Below are 15,040 nucleotides of genomic sequence, written 5' to 3' on the forward strand. Positions count from 1 at the left end.
GCAGTTCCACATGTCAGGAACTACATGGGAAGCCTCCTGCAGCGGGTTTCAAATCCACAAACTCCTCCACCAGCCTCAGAAGTGACCAACCCATTTTGCAAATAGATGGTTTTCACACAGTGAGAGTAAATGAACACACTTGGGGAACTCTGGGGTCCATTCACCACTTCCTGGCTCTTAGCTATAAGCAGTGGTGGAAGTAAGAACTCTAGTTCCTGAGAATCGTATATCCAAGCCCACGTGTTAACCTTTACCCTGTGCAGACGGACATGCCTGTCCCTGGCTGAGCAGTTGGCTTGGCTGGACTTAGAGACAAGGCTAGAACCATGCAGAGCAGTGAGGAGCAGCCTTTCTTGTCCAAATGGCATATGGCTCCTAGGCCCCCCAACCCTGAAAGCCTTCCCCCAGTGCCATCCGATGGCTCCCTGGTTGGCTGGGTGGTGTTTCACGTTGGACTCCTGGTTGCTGCACCTTTCTCAAAGTAGATTAGTGTGTTCAGCACTCCAGAGCCTCCCAGGAGACCTCGGGGGGGTCTTAACCTTGCGTTTGGGTCTGCACTCATGGCCCAGTCCCAGGAAGATGTCCTGAACCTTCCCCCTCACTCCCGTGGTGAGCTGGTGGGAGATGGGCCAGCCTGGCCAGCCCCGCCCTCAAATGGAGATGGGGCGAGGGGGCGGAGCATGTAATACATATCAGAAACCTTGGGGTCACTCTTTTTATTTCTCAGATACCCTGCTCTTAAGATATAATGGCTATTCTTAGCCTCTTGTCTCAGGAATGAGATTATCAGTCAAGCCACTTGCACATATAGTGCTCAGAAAATCCCACAGTGGCACTGCCCCTCCCCCTGACACGTCACTCTGATCAGCTGCCAGTCACTGGCCTCATCATCGTCCCCCCCACCATGTACACATACACCCACCACCAGCACGGGGGGACCTGCCAGGGTGGATGCCTCGGGGAGACACACTGAGGCCTGCAGCAGTGCCGAGCCCTGGGACGACAGCAGTGCCCTCGAGTGAAGGTTCCCACCATCTGCTTGTAGTGACCCTAGTGCTGCCCCACATCCTGTCCTTTTTGGGGCTGGCTTTGTGATTCTCCCTGTGAGTTTCAGGGGCTCAGTTTTGTTTTTTTTTTAAATTGAGTCATAACAGCCACATAGTAAAAAGCACAAAGCTAAGTGGGCAGCGTGAACTTTACATGTATGTGCCCATGGGACAGCCACCCGCACTCAGGCACCGCCACCCCCCAGAAGGCCCCTCAGGCTCCTTTCCAGCACCCCCCCACCCCCAGCCAGAGATAACCCCATCCTCACCACCACCATGGCAGGGGCATTTTGCTCTTAAACTTCGCCAAGGTGTGTCTGGCCTCCTGTACTCAGCATGCCACCATGAGATTCATCCACAAGTAGCAGGAACATTTTCCTGACATTTTGCTGGCACCTCACACTCTTGCCCACCTGCCCCTGCAACCTCCAGGATCTGAGCACACCCTTCCATGGGCTTCTTTGCAGGCCATATACAAGATGGTCTCCTCCGTGATGAAAATGCCCGAGGACGAGTCCACCCCAGAGAAACGCACCGACAAGATCTTCAGGCAGATGGACACGAACAACGACGGTAGGGGCAGGCGGGGGACACTGTGTCTGTGCAATGCTGTTGGTGGCAGGGGTGTGCTCGGGATGCTCTGTGTCCCCTCTGCAGACTCTCAGCCTCCCTCAGCCCAGCCCCTCCCCTGCCCTGCCCACCCGGTGCCGCTGTGCTGCGGGAAGAGCAGGACTCAGAGTCGGGGACCCAGGTCCTGCGTCCTGGCTCCCTCCTCACAGCTTGGTAATCCCGGGCACATTGCTGACCCCTCTGAGCTGCAATCTCCTCACTCATAAAACTGGGGTACCAATATTCCCATGGGTGTATCTGGGGGTGGGGAGGCGGGCAAGCTGATGGCGCCTGGGGCCTGGGGGACTTGGGCTCTAAGTGTCCCAGGTTGTGGGGCCCTGGGAAGCTGGCTGTGCCTCTCTTGCCACCATCCTGAGATGTGAGGCTCCCTGATGGTCCCCGTGGTCCTGGGGGAGCTCTGCTAGGGGGTGCGGTGCTGCGTGTCTGCCTGTAGCAGCTGCAGCCGGCTCTCAGGAGGAGGGAGGCTGGTGGTCGTGGCCGTGAGGATGTGCCCTCGCATGTCCTGCTCTGCATTAGCTGCTGGGTTCTGGGAGGATCCAAGCGAGGGGGAGGCAGCTGTGGAATCTGGTGATTCTGTTCTTCTTGTGGCTTTGTCAAGTGCAGCCACAGAACCAGGTTTGATTTGCTTTTGAACGATAAAGAAATGCGACATTAAGAAAAGAAAATACTCCCTGGGCTGTGCTGGAGATTAAAAATAAGCTAATGCACAAGAAAGTGCTTTGTAAAATCTAAAATGCACCACACAGGTGAGTTAAAAGACTGAGCCCAGCAGGGAGACGAGAGTTTCGGTGTAACTGTAGGCAGCAAAAAGCATTCCAGACAGCAGGGTAACAGTTTTCAAAACACGTTCACAAATAAAACAAGACAGCCTTGTGCTTAGCGTTGCCTTTGGGCTAATTTAAAATGTGTTTTCCACCCTCCAGCGCAGCGAGGCACAGATTTTGGATTCTAACAGACCTGCACTGAGTCTGGGCTCTCCCGAGCCTCAGTTTACTCTTCTGTGAAATGGGGATAATAGATCCAATCTCGAGTAGTTGAGAGGATTCAATGAGATGATGCCTGTAAAGCTCTTAGCACAGTGCCCAGCACTCCACAAATAGTGGCTGTTGTTCTTGACCTCACGGTGTCCCTAGGCCAGCCACCCTCGATCACCTGCGCTGACCTGCTTTCCTGGCCTAGCCCAGCCCACCCCGTCAGAGAGCAGCTAGGCTGGTGCCTTGCACCTTCCCAGGCTGTTTGTGAACTTGGATGGTGTGTGCCACTTGCTCATGTGCCCGCTGGGACAGAGCGCTTCCTCCTGTGAGCTCAGGGGACCTGTCCATCCCTGGAGCTTTGGGAGGGGAAGGAAGAGGTGATAGCGGAGAACTGGGGCCACAGCCAGGGTGCAGAGTAGGGTAAAGGCAAAGGGAGGTCACGGGCACAGTCCTTGTCTCTTAAGGCTTCTCAGGGGATTTCTCAGGAACAGTTGGTGCCCCTCAATTTGTCTCTGGCCACCCCAGAAGGTGTGTGGCTCTCCCGGTTTCCTGGGCTGGGCTGATGGGCTTTCTCCAGGGCACAAGTATCATAAATGCCACCCTCTCCTGTTAGTTGTCATCCAGATGCACATCCAGCAGGACACACTGTGCTCAGGGACACTCTTACCCACCCTGCTCTCTGCAGAAGGAGGGGGTGGAGGCCTCAGAAGCCCCTCGGCATCTCCACAAGTCCTGAGAGCCTCCTGGCTCAGCTCAGGGCTCTCCTTTCTGGAGGCCAACCTGGCCGATCCTGCTTCCCTCAGCCTCAGACTTAGGGGGCCTGGGCTGCAGGGAGGGGGTTGGGGGATGAGCCTGGTGCTACCCCTGAGGCCTTTGGGACCTTGGATCCCGAGGCCCCACATAGCCAAGGAGACATACCCGCTGCCTGCCACCCTGGGTTCAGAGGCTGGAGGGCTGGGGGAGTGGCCCATAAAGTCCTCACCACCCATAAAGAGAGTAGCAAGGCCTGCGGCTATTCTCTACATCAGCGAAGGGTCCTGGGGCCTTCTCTGAGGGGGTGGCTGTCTCTCCCTTTCCCAGTCCCTTATCCTGGGCATTAGCTGATACCCCTAGGGCCAGCAGACTTCCCAGGCCCCAGGGGCATAAAGTTTGTGCCCCTAGAGAAGCCAGCCTGATCACACCCCACTGGGGACCCACAAGGACAGGGGGTCCCTGCCCAGCAGTAGATGGGAGGGGGTTCCCTGCTGTTCTCTGCAGCTGGTTTCACAGCAGTGGCCACTGACCAAGTGCCTCTTATGGCCTGGCGTGGGCTGAACTCCTCAAACTCACCTGCCAGCAGCCCTTAGAGATGGTGTTGTTCTCAACCCGCTGTAGAGGTGAAGACACAGAGTGTTAGCAGCTCACCATGTCACCTGTCCAGCCATCCTACAGAACGCATTCCATCTGACAGCTGCCAGAGATGGGGAGTGGCCCTAAGGCCCGGGCCTCCGGAGTGCAGGGTCCCTGCCATACCCAGGTCCTTCCCCACCAGCCGGAGAGATAAGCAGGCCCTGGGAGGTAGAACTTGAACAGAACAAGCGCTGTGATGACCGCATGTGGGCGTGTCACAAATGACCGCGGGAGGGGGCAGCAGGTGGTCAGAACTACCCACCCCCCGCCACAACCCCCCCCCCCGGCCACACAGGCCCGCCCTGGGCCCACTGACCTCCGGAGGCCACTCAGCCCAGTGCACTCAACCAAGTCTTCATCATGGGAGAGTGCACATGTTTGTCACCAGCATTGGTTCCCGTGGAACTCACATTTCTATGGCACTTCAGGTTTAGAAACCACTTTCCTATCTCCTGATTCTAGAAGTGACAGTGTCCGTGGTAGAGGAGGCACAGCAGACAGGGGACCAGCTGATCCCTTAGCGTGGCCAGTCTGCTTTCTCTTATCTTCCCACCCACTGTGTGGGGCAGATGTCACAGAGCAGAAAGTGACACTCTGAATCTTGGCAGCAGGCCTATGCCATAGCCAGTGCATGGCCAAGCTGCCAGTAGGAGACCACGGCCTGGGCTGCTGCAGAACCACCCAACCAGAGTGGCCTCCTTAGCCCTGAATTATTTATGGGTGAGAGGCAAATGCCATATTCTTTCTGGACAAGTCACATATTTCTTAGTAAGTAAAGTGTGGGGTGATTTCCAAAAGGATTCAAATTCTCATCGGCCGCATCACGCTGTCCTACTGGGTATGTCCTTTGAATTACCCAGTGCTTTGCAGGAAGCAGTGAAAGCAAAAAGGGTTTTTTCCAGAAATGCTGCTAAGTGAGTGGAGACTGGACCCTGCCCAGTTTTAAGAAGGCTCAAGGCTTTGACCAATGGGGTGTCCCTGACCTGAGAGGTGTCCCATCCTCTCTGGAAGTGTAAGGAACAGTGAGCACTGGCTAATTCTGATTTCTCCTCTCTCCACCCTGCAGGCAAACTGTCCCTGGAAGAATTCATCAAAGGTGCCAAGAGTGACCCCTCCATCGTGCGGTTGCTGCAGTGCGACCCCAGCAGTGCTAGCCAGTTCTAAGGGAAAGGGCCTCCGGACAGTTGCAGAGAAGCACAGGCTTGTCTTGCCGTTTAAGCTTTGCTTGCAAAGGTGGCTGCCTCCACCATCTTTCCTGCTCTCCCGGACCCGGGGCCAGGCAAAGTGGCAACCTGCCTGGCCCACCCGGCTGCACCTCCCTCCTGACCAATGCGACATTCCTCCCCTTCCCCCCAGCCTGGTCCTTCCAGGGCGACTCCCAGAGATGTGATGACATGCGGGCTTCAAGTGTTCTTGGCTCCAGGGCACCTCCTTGCCCCAGGGGACCCAGAGAACCACACTGAGGATACCAGGCAGGAATTTCCAAGATGTTGCCCAGGCCAGCTAATTTATCTTGTGATCCCAAAATGACTCTGTGGGAGAGGAGCGGGCGAGGGTGGAGGGAGAGTAGACAGGCCCTCCCGTGCATGGCTTCACCTCCCTCGTTCATTTTCTCTGACCAAAGCTGCTTGCACGTATACATACTGTGGTCTCCTCTCTTTTAATATATAAATTATATGTATGGTGCAGTGAAATGTAACGTGTAGGTCCCGTATTTAATGCCTCCGACTGCCTTTGAAGCGTGGTCCCCCCGTGGCCTGTGACCCTCCGAGCCTGGCTGTCTTGTGGTATTTATGTGCTCTCGATCTGCCCGTTTGCACAGGAAATGCATGCGTGCCCAGCGCCGGCGCGGCCTGCCGTCCGCGTGGTGAGCGCGGGCATCTGTGTCTGGTCTGTCCTCCTTGTTGACTGGTCTGGCACTTCTGGTATTAAAATGATCAAATAAACGAATTCTCTGAGTTTTTTGTTTGCCCACGGGAGCCCTCATTCTGAAGGCCGTGGCCCTGCCTCTGCAGGAAAGGTGGATTCACTGGAGTCCAGCTGTTGTTGGAAAACTCGGTGCCTCCTGCATCCCTCTAGCCGTTGCTGTGTCTATAAATCTTGAGCTGCCTGTTTTTCAATATCTGCCTAATGCCAAGAAACATTCATGGAAATAAAAGATGACTGTTCTTGGCAGGTCTGACTGGCGCCCGAGCCTCCCTCCTTTCCCTGTCTCCCTCTGTGGTCTAATCAGCAAGGTGGTAGGAAAGCCACCTTGCAAGAGAGGATGGGTGTGGACCAGGGCGTTGGGTGGGCCGCCCTGGTTTCTCATCCTGCCTCCTCTGTGGCCGTTCCTACTTCTGGCCCCAGCAGCGGATGCCCAGGAGAAGGAGCTTTAGCAATGGGGCTGTTTGTCTCGCGTGCCGAGAGGTCCCACGGCAGTGCCTTGTGGGTGTGGCTGATTCAGTGGCTCAACAGCGTTATTAACAACCCCAGGTTTTTCCCACCTTCTTTACCACCTGCTCCCCAGCTCAGAGAGTCAACTTTTGTCCTTACACTAGTCTCCTTAGGGTCCCTGCAGCCACTGTTGCAGCTCTGGGCAGTACACAAACACACCCAGGAGCATCCAGAAGCCATCCTGTCCTCTGCCCTTCCTCTGAGAAGGAGGAAAACGTTCCAGAATTCTCCCCCCACCCCGTCCCTTCCCTGCCAGCCTCTCATCTCAGTGGCCAAAACCATGGCCCATGTTCACACCCAGGCCAGTGTCCTGGAAAGGGATGTCAGATGACCATGACTGGCCCAGGCTGGTTAAGATGAGCCCCTTGGCCAAGGAGGTGCCCTCCTCCCCGACAGGCCACGGGGCTTCTCTGTGCCTCAGTGTCTGCACCTGTACAGCAGCACAAGGGCAGCAGATGGCTCAAGGTCACAGGTGCAGAGCATGTGGCCCAGAGCCAGCCCCACAGCAGGCCTCAGGGACAGCAGCTATTTTGTTGATTTTAGTCATTTCATATCTTTTAAGACTCCACGCTTCTTTTTTTTCATTTTTTTTGACCAGTAAGGGGATCGTAACCCTCGGCATGGTGTCATCTGCACCACGCTCAGCCAGTGAGCGCACTGGCCATTGCATAGGATCCGAACCCGCGGCCTCGGCGCTCCCAGCGCCGCACTCTCCTGAGTGAGCCACAGGCCGGCCCATGCTTCTGTTAATAGAAATGATGTGTCCATCTGCCAAGCGCCTTCTGAGTCAGTGGCACTACCGGAGGGTATTCCATAGCACAACTCTCCAGAATCACTGAGCCTTGATGGGGGGGCCAGGTGGGTGGGTGGGGGCAGGTGACCTGCTACAAAGTGGCAAGATGGTGCCTTTGGCAACTCTGCCTGGCCTGGAGGAATCACCAGTGAGGGGCTTGAATTTTACAGAAATGTAACGGGACAGGCAAGGGTTAAATCAGTAGTGTTTGTTGTGGGGAGGGCTGAAGTTAGATGGGAGCAGAGTCCTGGGGACACAGATGGGAAAGACCATTGAATTAGTCAGGGGTCTCCAGAGAGCAGAGCCAATGGGAGAGATGGGTGGATGGACGGACGGACGGACGGACGGATGGATGGATAGAATAGGGCTCTGGGATAGATATGGATAGAAAATGGCTCTGGATCTGGCCTGCACGTCTTATGACTCCCCGCAGAGCCCCCATGGTCTTGCCCTGAAAACACAAGATAGATACAGAGAGGATGGGTGGGTGGATAGAGTGGGACAGATCCAGCGACAGACGGATCATAAGGAACTGGCTCACGTGCTTGTGGTGCTAAGTCCCGAGATCTGCAGCCAGCTTGCGGGAGGCCCGGGAGAGCCAGCGGTGCCAGTTCCAGTCTGGATCTGAAGACAGGAGACCAATGTCCCAGCTCAAGACTGTCAAGCAAAGAGCAAATTCTTTGTTGTTCTGTTCACACGTTCAATGGATTGGGTGAGGCCCATGCACGTCGGGGAGGGCAACCTGCTCTACTCGGTCTGTCAACTCACGTTAATCTCATCCAGATACACCCTCACAGACACACCCAGAATAATGTTTGACCACAAGTCTGGGCACCCTGTGACCCAGTCAAGTCGATGAATAAAATTAACCTCGTAGTGGCTTCTGCCCAAATGTGGAAGACTTGGATCTGGGGGTCCTGGTGGACCCTGCCCCAGGAGGAGCTCACAGAAGTCAGTGTGGTTCCTCTGGGGGTCCACTGCTGCCTGGGAGACAGGGGAAGTAGACCCCAAAGATGGTGGCCATATGCCAAGAAACCCAGCTCATCAGAGGGGAAAAGAACCCAGAACTGAACCCAAGACTGTCACCCAAGCATCTCCCCAGCACAAACCAATTCTCCGTAGCCTCTTCCTCTGTCTTGGAGCCAGCTCTTCCAGGGCTGGTTGTTAGAAAGTGCCACCTCCTGTCCCTCCCTAGCAATTTGATCTACTGGCCCTGTGCCTGCCCCCTTTTCCTCATGTCCCATCCCCTGCAAGTTTCCCTCTTGCCCTAGGGGATCCTAGACCCTTTGCCATCCTTTGCGGACACCTGAAGTTGGTTGAAGTCCCTTGAGAGTTGTGTACGTGTACCTCATGCTAGAGACGGCAGACCTAACAATGCACGTGCCTGCGTAAGGTCTAGTGTGCGTGGACTCTGCAGAACCTCAGGAAAATGGCTCCCCATCTAGCATGCATGTCTCTGACTCCCCCAGGACCCCATGGTCTTGCCCTGAAAGCACAAGATCTGAACGTGCCCCAGGAGGCTGCTCAAGGGATGGGCTCAGACCTTCTTCCTTCATGGAGACCCCCCTCACCCTGGAATGGTGGCTCCATGGCCCTTTCAGCTGTTCTCACACCCCTGCATGGCATCATGCTCCCCAGGAAAACACAGGGCTAAGGAAACAACTCCCAAGACTAGAAAGTGCTTAGAATGTAAAAAAGGAAACCCTGGGTCATGGATGGGAGGGTGGGAGTGTGGGGTGTTATGCCCAAGACGATTCATCTGGGCAGGCCATGATCAACCCCCAGGAAAGTAGGATTGTCACCTCCCTTACTCTGAAATTTGAGCCTTCAATAATGCAGCAACCCCCCCCCCCCAAAAAAAAAATAAATAAATAAAAACAAGAAAATGAAGAAAAGAAAACGATGCAACCGCGGGCATTTTCTGTTTGGGTGAGCTGACCTGCCCGTGGGAACCAGTGCTGGGCCAGCGTAGCATCAGCCTGCATCCACTGAGGCCTTCCTAGGATGGATGCAGCTAAGCACTTTACATGTGTTGTCTGATTCACTGCAACATAGTCTCACCACCCACATTGAACAGATTGATAAATCAGGCTTTAGAGAAATTAAGTAACTTGCCCCAAATCCCTAGCAAGGGGCGGCAGAAGCAGAATTTGCAGCCTGGATATGCTTCCAGACCCCAAGGTGCACGTCGTCCCAGTTACAGTAGCTGGGCCTGGATCCGGGGTCCAGTCTTCCTTGCAGCTGCCCTCAGGGCCTTGGGTGTCTGGGGAAATGAAGTCTTAGAGGCCTGAACAAGTTTTAGGGGCACTGTGTTTGTGGCACTGAGGCCCAGTCCCCTACCGGGTCAATGGTACAGCAGAGAAGGGGTCTCCCCACCCCACCATTGCCCGAGGGGGGCTTCCCAAGCGGGCCCCTTTCTCATCCAACAGATTCCTCCCCTCCCTGACTCCTGAGATCGAGGGTAGGCCTGAGCCAAAACTGGGGGTCCAGACAGGATCCCAGCCCCCCAAAGAGGAGATGGAAACCACCAGGGAAAACAGCCCACTATGTGGGGTGGTGGGCAGGACTTGGCCAAGTGGCAAATGGCCCCATCTAGTCCCTGCTCAGTCCGGGCCCGGCCTGGCTCTGGGCCAGAATGGCTCAGTGGCCTGGTGGCTCGCTGGTTCTGGGCTCTGGCTCCATGTGGGCAGCGATGGATCCAGGTTCTGTGTGTGTGTGTGTGTGTGTGTGTGTGTGTGTGTGTGGTGTGTGGGGTGTGTGTGTGCTGTGGAGTGTGTGTGGTGTGGGGCGTATGAGTTTGTGTGTATGCAGTATGCTGTGATGTGTGTGTGTGCTATGAGGTGTGTGTGATATGTGGTGTGTGTGTGTGTGTGCTGTGGGGTGTGTGTGCTGTGGCATGTGTGTGGTGTGTGGTGTTGTATGAGTTTGTGTGTGTGTGCTGTGGTGTGTGTGTGTGTGCTGTGGGATGTGTGTGGTGTGTGGTGTGTGTGTGTGTGTGCTGTGGGGTGTCTGTGGTCTGCGTTGTGTTGTGATGTGCATGCACTGTGGGGTGTGTGGGGTGTGTGGTGTGAGTGTGTTGTGGTGTGGTGTGTGGTGCTGTATGAGTGTGTGTGTGTGTGTGTGTGCGCGCGCGCGCTGTGGTATGTGTGTGCTGTGGGGTGTCTGTGGCATGTGGGGTGTGTGTGTGTGTGCGCTGTGGGGTGTGTGTGCACTGTGGGGTGTCTGTGGCATGTGGGGTGTGTGTGTGTGTGTGTGTGTGCGCTGTGGGGTGTGTGTGCACTGTGGGGTGTCTGTGGCATGTGGGGTGTGTGTGTGTGCTGTGGGGTGTGTGTGGCACATGTGGTGTTTGTGTGTTCTGTGGGGTGTGTGCCCGCTCTGTGGTGTGTGGTGTTGTTTGTGGTGGGGGATGGGGCCAGGCTGTGTGCCTGGTGCCTCCATCTCTGCAGACAGGGCTCTGGGGACTCAGGTGTCTGTCCTATGTCCAGGTGTCTTGGCCGCACACCCAGGGCGTCCTGTGTATCTTTGGCATGGAGGGACCCTGTGCGTCTGGCCGGGGCCTGTGTCTACAGGTGGGTGCTCCATACAGATGTGTGTGAGGCTGTGCTGAGGGGCAGCCCTGGCAGCTCATTCCAGGTGGGTGGGGTGGGAGTCCCCAAGCTGACTATGCCCAGCTGTAGGCCTGGTGGGCTCAGCCCAGCTCTGGGGCGCCCACCCCACTCGTGGCTCAACCCAGGCTTACTGTGGCCTTCCCATCCCCCTGAACATCACACTCTCCCACACCAGGCCCTTCCTGAGCCCACCCCAGATATCCCTGAGCCCGCACCCCTCATTCACAGCACTGTGCCTCTGTGCTGATGTCATCAAATCACTTCCTGTCATCTCTACCCCAGAGTCCTGCCAGGCCCTGCTGATAATTCACTCAGGAATGAGTGAGTGAATGAGTGACGTAGAACCACGCCCCCCAGCCCCACTTCCGCTTGCTGCCCGCAGAGGCCCTGGACGCAGCCAGCTAGACCTGGGTGTGAGTAGCAACTTGGTCTCAAATGAGCCACGTGTTCCTGCAGAAGTCTCTGTCCTCCCCTGCAAGCCGTGGCTAGAGGGCCAGGGTGTCAACCTTGATCTTGCACCCACAGAGGAAGATGGGGGATGGGGGTTGCTGCAGGGCCTTGGGGGAGGGCAAGGACCCCCGGAGGCCAGGATCTGACCCTCAGGCTCTCAGGCTAAGGACCGAAGGCTGGCAACTGAGCTCTGGGCTCAGGCCCTTGGGACCCTGGCTCCTCCAGATGTGGGGGCCATGGGGCAAGAGTCTAGCACCCTGGATGGGGCAGAAAGAGCTTGATCCGGGACCCTGTAGAGATGGGGAGGGGCAACATTGGTAGCCTAAGGTCAGCTCTGCTTCTGTTCAGCAACAGGTACCTGGTACCTATGCATGAGGCAAGTGGCCCTGGACCCTGTCCCCAAGGCCAGTCAGTGGAGTGGGGGCAGGTAAGTCAGATCCAAAGGGAGCCAGGGTGGTCGCAGACCATGATCACTCCTCAGGGTGGTGAGGGGGTGGTGGCCCAGTGGGGTCACTGGGCACTGTGTGGGCACAGGGGGAGGGACTGGGGACACCTCAGGAGACAATGACTGAGGAGCATGACCTGTTGCGGGGACTGGCAGAGGAGGCAGCAAGAACAGAGGCTGAAGGGGACCCACTAGCTGTTCACCGGACTGTGCTGCAAGCCTGAGGCAGTAGCGCAAGGGCTGAGCTGGGGCCTGGGCTTCACCTGTAGGGGGTTCAGAAAGAATTTCTGGGAAGCGGGGGAACGACCTAGTCAGGGGACCAAGGCTGCCTGGAGCCTCTTCCTTAAAGCCCTGGATACCCGGGTGTGACTGAGGAGCAGCTCTGGGTCGGAGCCATGTGCCAGTCCCACAGCACTGCGGCCCATGAGGGGCCTCTGGTCATAGTCCCAGCTCTGCACACAGTAGGGCTGAGTGACCTGAAAACTTAAACACGAGGTGCTGCTGCCCCCTGGTGGCCATGGCTGGAAGGGCCGTCCAGGGCTCAGGTGTGCTGATACCTAAGGCCTCCGCAGAGCCTGGTTTTGGAGCTGCTCCTTCGGTAGAAGCTTTCTATCCCCGGTCCCATTTGACAGATGAAGATAGTGAGGCCTGGTGGGGCACCTGACTTGCAGTAGGCCACACAGCACACAGAAGCTGAGGCCAGGCTCCTGGTACCGAGGACTCGGAGGCCTTGTCTATTGGGTAGCCAGGTAAAATAAGGGTGTCCATTTAAATTTGAATTTCAGATAAACAACAAATAATTTTTCAGTTTACATAAGTTCCGTGTAATATCATATTTTTATTTGCTAAATCTGGCAACTCTACTTGTCAAGCCATGGAGCTAAGCCTGCACACCTGAGGCAGGTTAGACGCTTAGGGGGCCATCCACTCCCAGGGCCAGGCACATGCCCCTCCTGGTGGAGCCACAGCATGCTCAGAGGCTCTGACCCTCGGCCTGGCCCCAGCTGCCCGTGCCTCTTCCCGGGCAGAGCCGCACCTCGGCTGGGCCAGCATGGAGGCCCTCAGCTCCCGCCCGCTCACACCACTCGCTCACCCAGACGGGCAGCCTGGGAAGGTGGCCTGACTGAGGCTGCACCTCAGTAACCCCTTTGGCCAGAGGCAGAGCATGCTCACGCGTGGTCAGCCCTTCTCATCCTAGAGTCAGCAAGAGGATGGATCAAATCCTCCTATGCCCAGTAACAACAGCAAGGATGTCTCAGGTATCTTCAACCAGTGCACTAAAGTCTGGGCTTCCCTCGTAACCTGCCAGGCAGGCACTAGCCGGCTTCCTACTTGAGGAGGTGGAGGCTGCCACAGTAGGGCCTGTGGCCAGTGAGGGGTGAGCCTGGGCTGGGCTGGGTCTGTCCAGCTCAAGGGTCCAGCCTCTGCAGAGTTCAGGAGTCACAGGTGCTCTGGGCTGCCCCCATCTGCTGTCACCTGTGCAGGGCGTGAGGGTGGGGACGAGAAGGCAGGCTCATTCTAGTTGTGGTTATTGTCCTTCAGTAAGTGGCCAGGCTCTTAAGGGAGCAGGGACCTGTTTGCACTCAGGTCCTTCTCAATTCAGTGGCTGAACTTGGACGAGTCACTTTGCCTCTCTGAGCTTTATCCCATCTGTAAAAAAGAGCTCAGCAAAGCCTTTTCTTCAAATGACATCCTACCTTGAAACCCAGTGTACAAAACTGGGTGAAACAGGAGAGGGCAGAGCCCCTACTTGTGGGCACTGAGGCTACTTGGGACCCCGGTTTGGGAAGGGGTGACTCATGTCCAGGGGGCAGTTCACCATCTGGACCCAGAGATGGCTCGAAGCCCCACAGACCCAGCATGGGGCAGGGGGATGAAAAGGTATGGGGCGATGGCCAGAAAAGCCCCCTAACGGAGACGCCAGCCAGCCCCTCAGAATAACGTAGGAAAACCTAATAAGTAAGAGCGGAATCTGCAGAGAGGTGCACAGTCACCATTGTAGCGGTCACTAAGAGTACGAGGAGCACACGACCACCAAAGACAATCTGAGTGAGGCCTGAGTAGGCCACTGGGTCCCAGCCACAAGAAGGCACAATGGGAGTCAGGCAGGAGGCCAGAGGGTTGCCTGAGGGCACGAGCAGCTCTCCATCCAGGGGCTTCTGGCCTGCCCCTGCTTGCTGCAAGCTGTCCACGAGGGGCAGTGCCACGGCCAGGAGCTCCAGCATTCAGGGTCTGACCCAACCCCAGGAAACCTCTGATGGGGTAGACCCCCTCACCTCCAGGGGACAGAGGGAGAGCCCAGCACCTGTGGAAGTTTCAGTGTGCAGGAACATTCTTGTCCCTTGCTCCTGATGGGTCTACTGCCTCCACGGGCCTCATGAGCTGGGTTGGCATGAGCCAGCCCTCCTGGGCCCTGCAAAGATGAGGACCAGGACTTGGCCGACCCCAGCCTGAGCCAGCCCGCCTGCTTAGACAATACCTCTGGCTGTTGAAAAGCCCAGGCATGGAGAAGACTACGCTGAATGAAGGCAGGCTGGAGGCACGTGGGCTGGTTTGAGCGCTGCCTCACGAGCTGTGGGACTTGAGTTTACCTCTCAGCCTGTCTTCACTCGGGAAGCCTATTTTACAATCTTTTTAAAACCAGTAATTCATGTCAAAAGTACAGCAGGTAGTCAGCCCCCACTGTCCTCCTCAGGCCTCTGATTCTCCTGCCTAGAGGCAACCTCCCTTACTGGTTTCTGGTAGTTTCTCCCAGAAATATTCTGCTCATATGCAAGTATGTGTGTACACACACACACAGTTTGGTGGTTTGAGGTTTGGTTTTTGCACAAATAGTAGCATACTACAGTGTTCTCGCCCTGCTGTGTCCACTTAGTCTAGCTTGGAGATTGTTCCATGCTCGTGCATATAGATCTGCCTCATTCCTTAAACAGCTGTATATCCCATCCCACTGATAATTTCATCAATACCTTCTTGTGGTGTGTAAGAGGTTGTTTCTAACATACGCTGTTATAAACAATGCCACAATAAAGTGAATTTCAGTATTGCCAAGTTTCTTCCAGTTCCTATAATTTTCTTCTCTACCTATAGTTTGTGAGCATGCCAGTTTATCCAGCGTGCTGAGGAACTTTACCATCCTTGCCAGTCTGATAGGTGAGAAACAGATTCCCATAGTATTAATATGCATTTTTTAGGGGGTTGAAACATCTCATGTTGAAAAAGTTTGTGTTGACTGTGAACTGTACATTCACGTCTTGCCCTCTCTGTAT

General features: G+C 55.8%; 1 protein-coding gene across 1 annotated transcript in view; it reads left to right on the forward strand.

Annotated features, from left to right (window-relative positions):
* Positions 1–5,970, forward strand: part of HPCAL1 (hippocalcin like 1) — a 110,322-nt gene extending 104,352 nt beyond the window's left edge. Inside the window, exons 4-5 of the mRNA XM_063078422.1 lie at positions 1,514–1,619; positions 5,106–5,970. Of these exons, the coding sequence (XP_062934492.1) occupies positions 1,514–1,619; positions 5,106–5,203 (204 nt within the window). The 3' untranslated portion in view covers positions 5,204–5,970. The remainder of the gene's footprint in view (positions 1–1,513; positions 1,620–5,105) is intronic.
* Positions 5,971–15,040: the final 9,070 nt, after the last annotated feature.

This window comes from Cynocephalus volans, chromosome 14, assembly GCF_027409185.1.
Source record: "Cynocephalus volans isolate mCynVol1 chromosome 14, mCynVol1.pri, whole genome shotgun sequence".
Taxonomy (NCBI): Eukaryota; Metazoa; Chordata; class Mammalia; order Dermoptera; family Cynocephalidae; genus Cynocephalus; species Cynocephalus volans.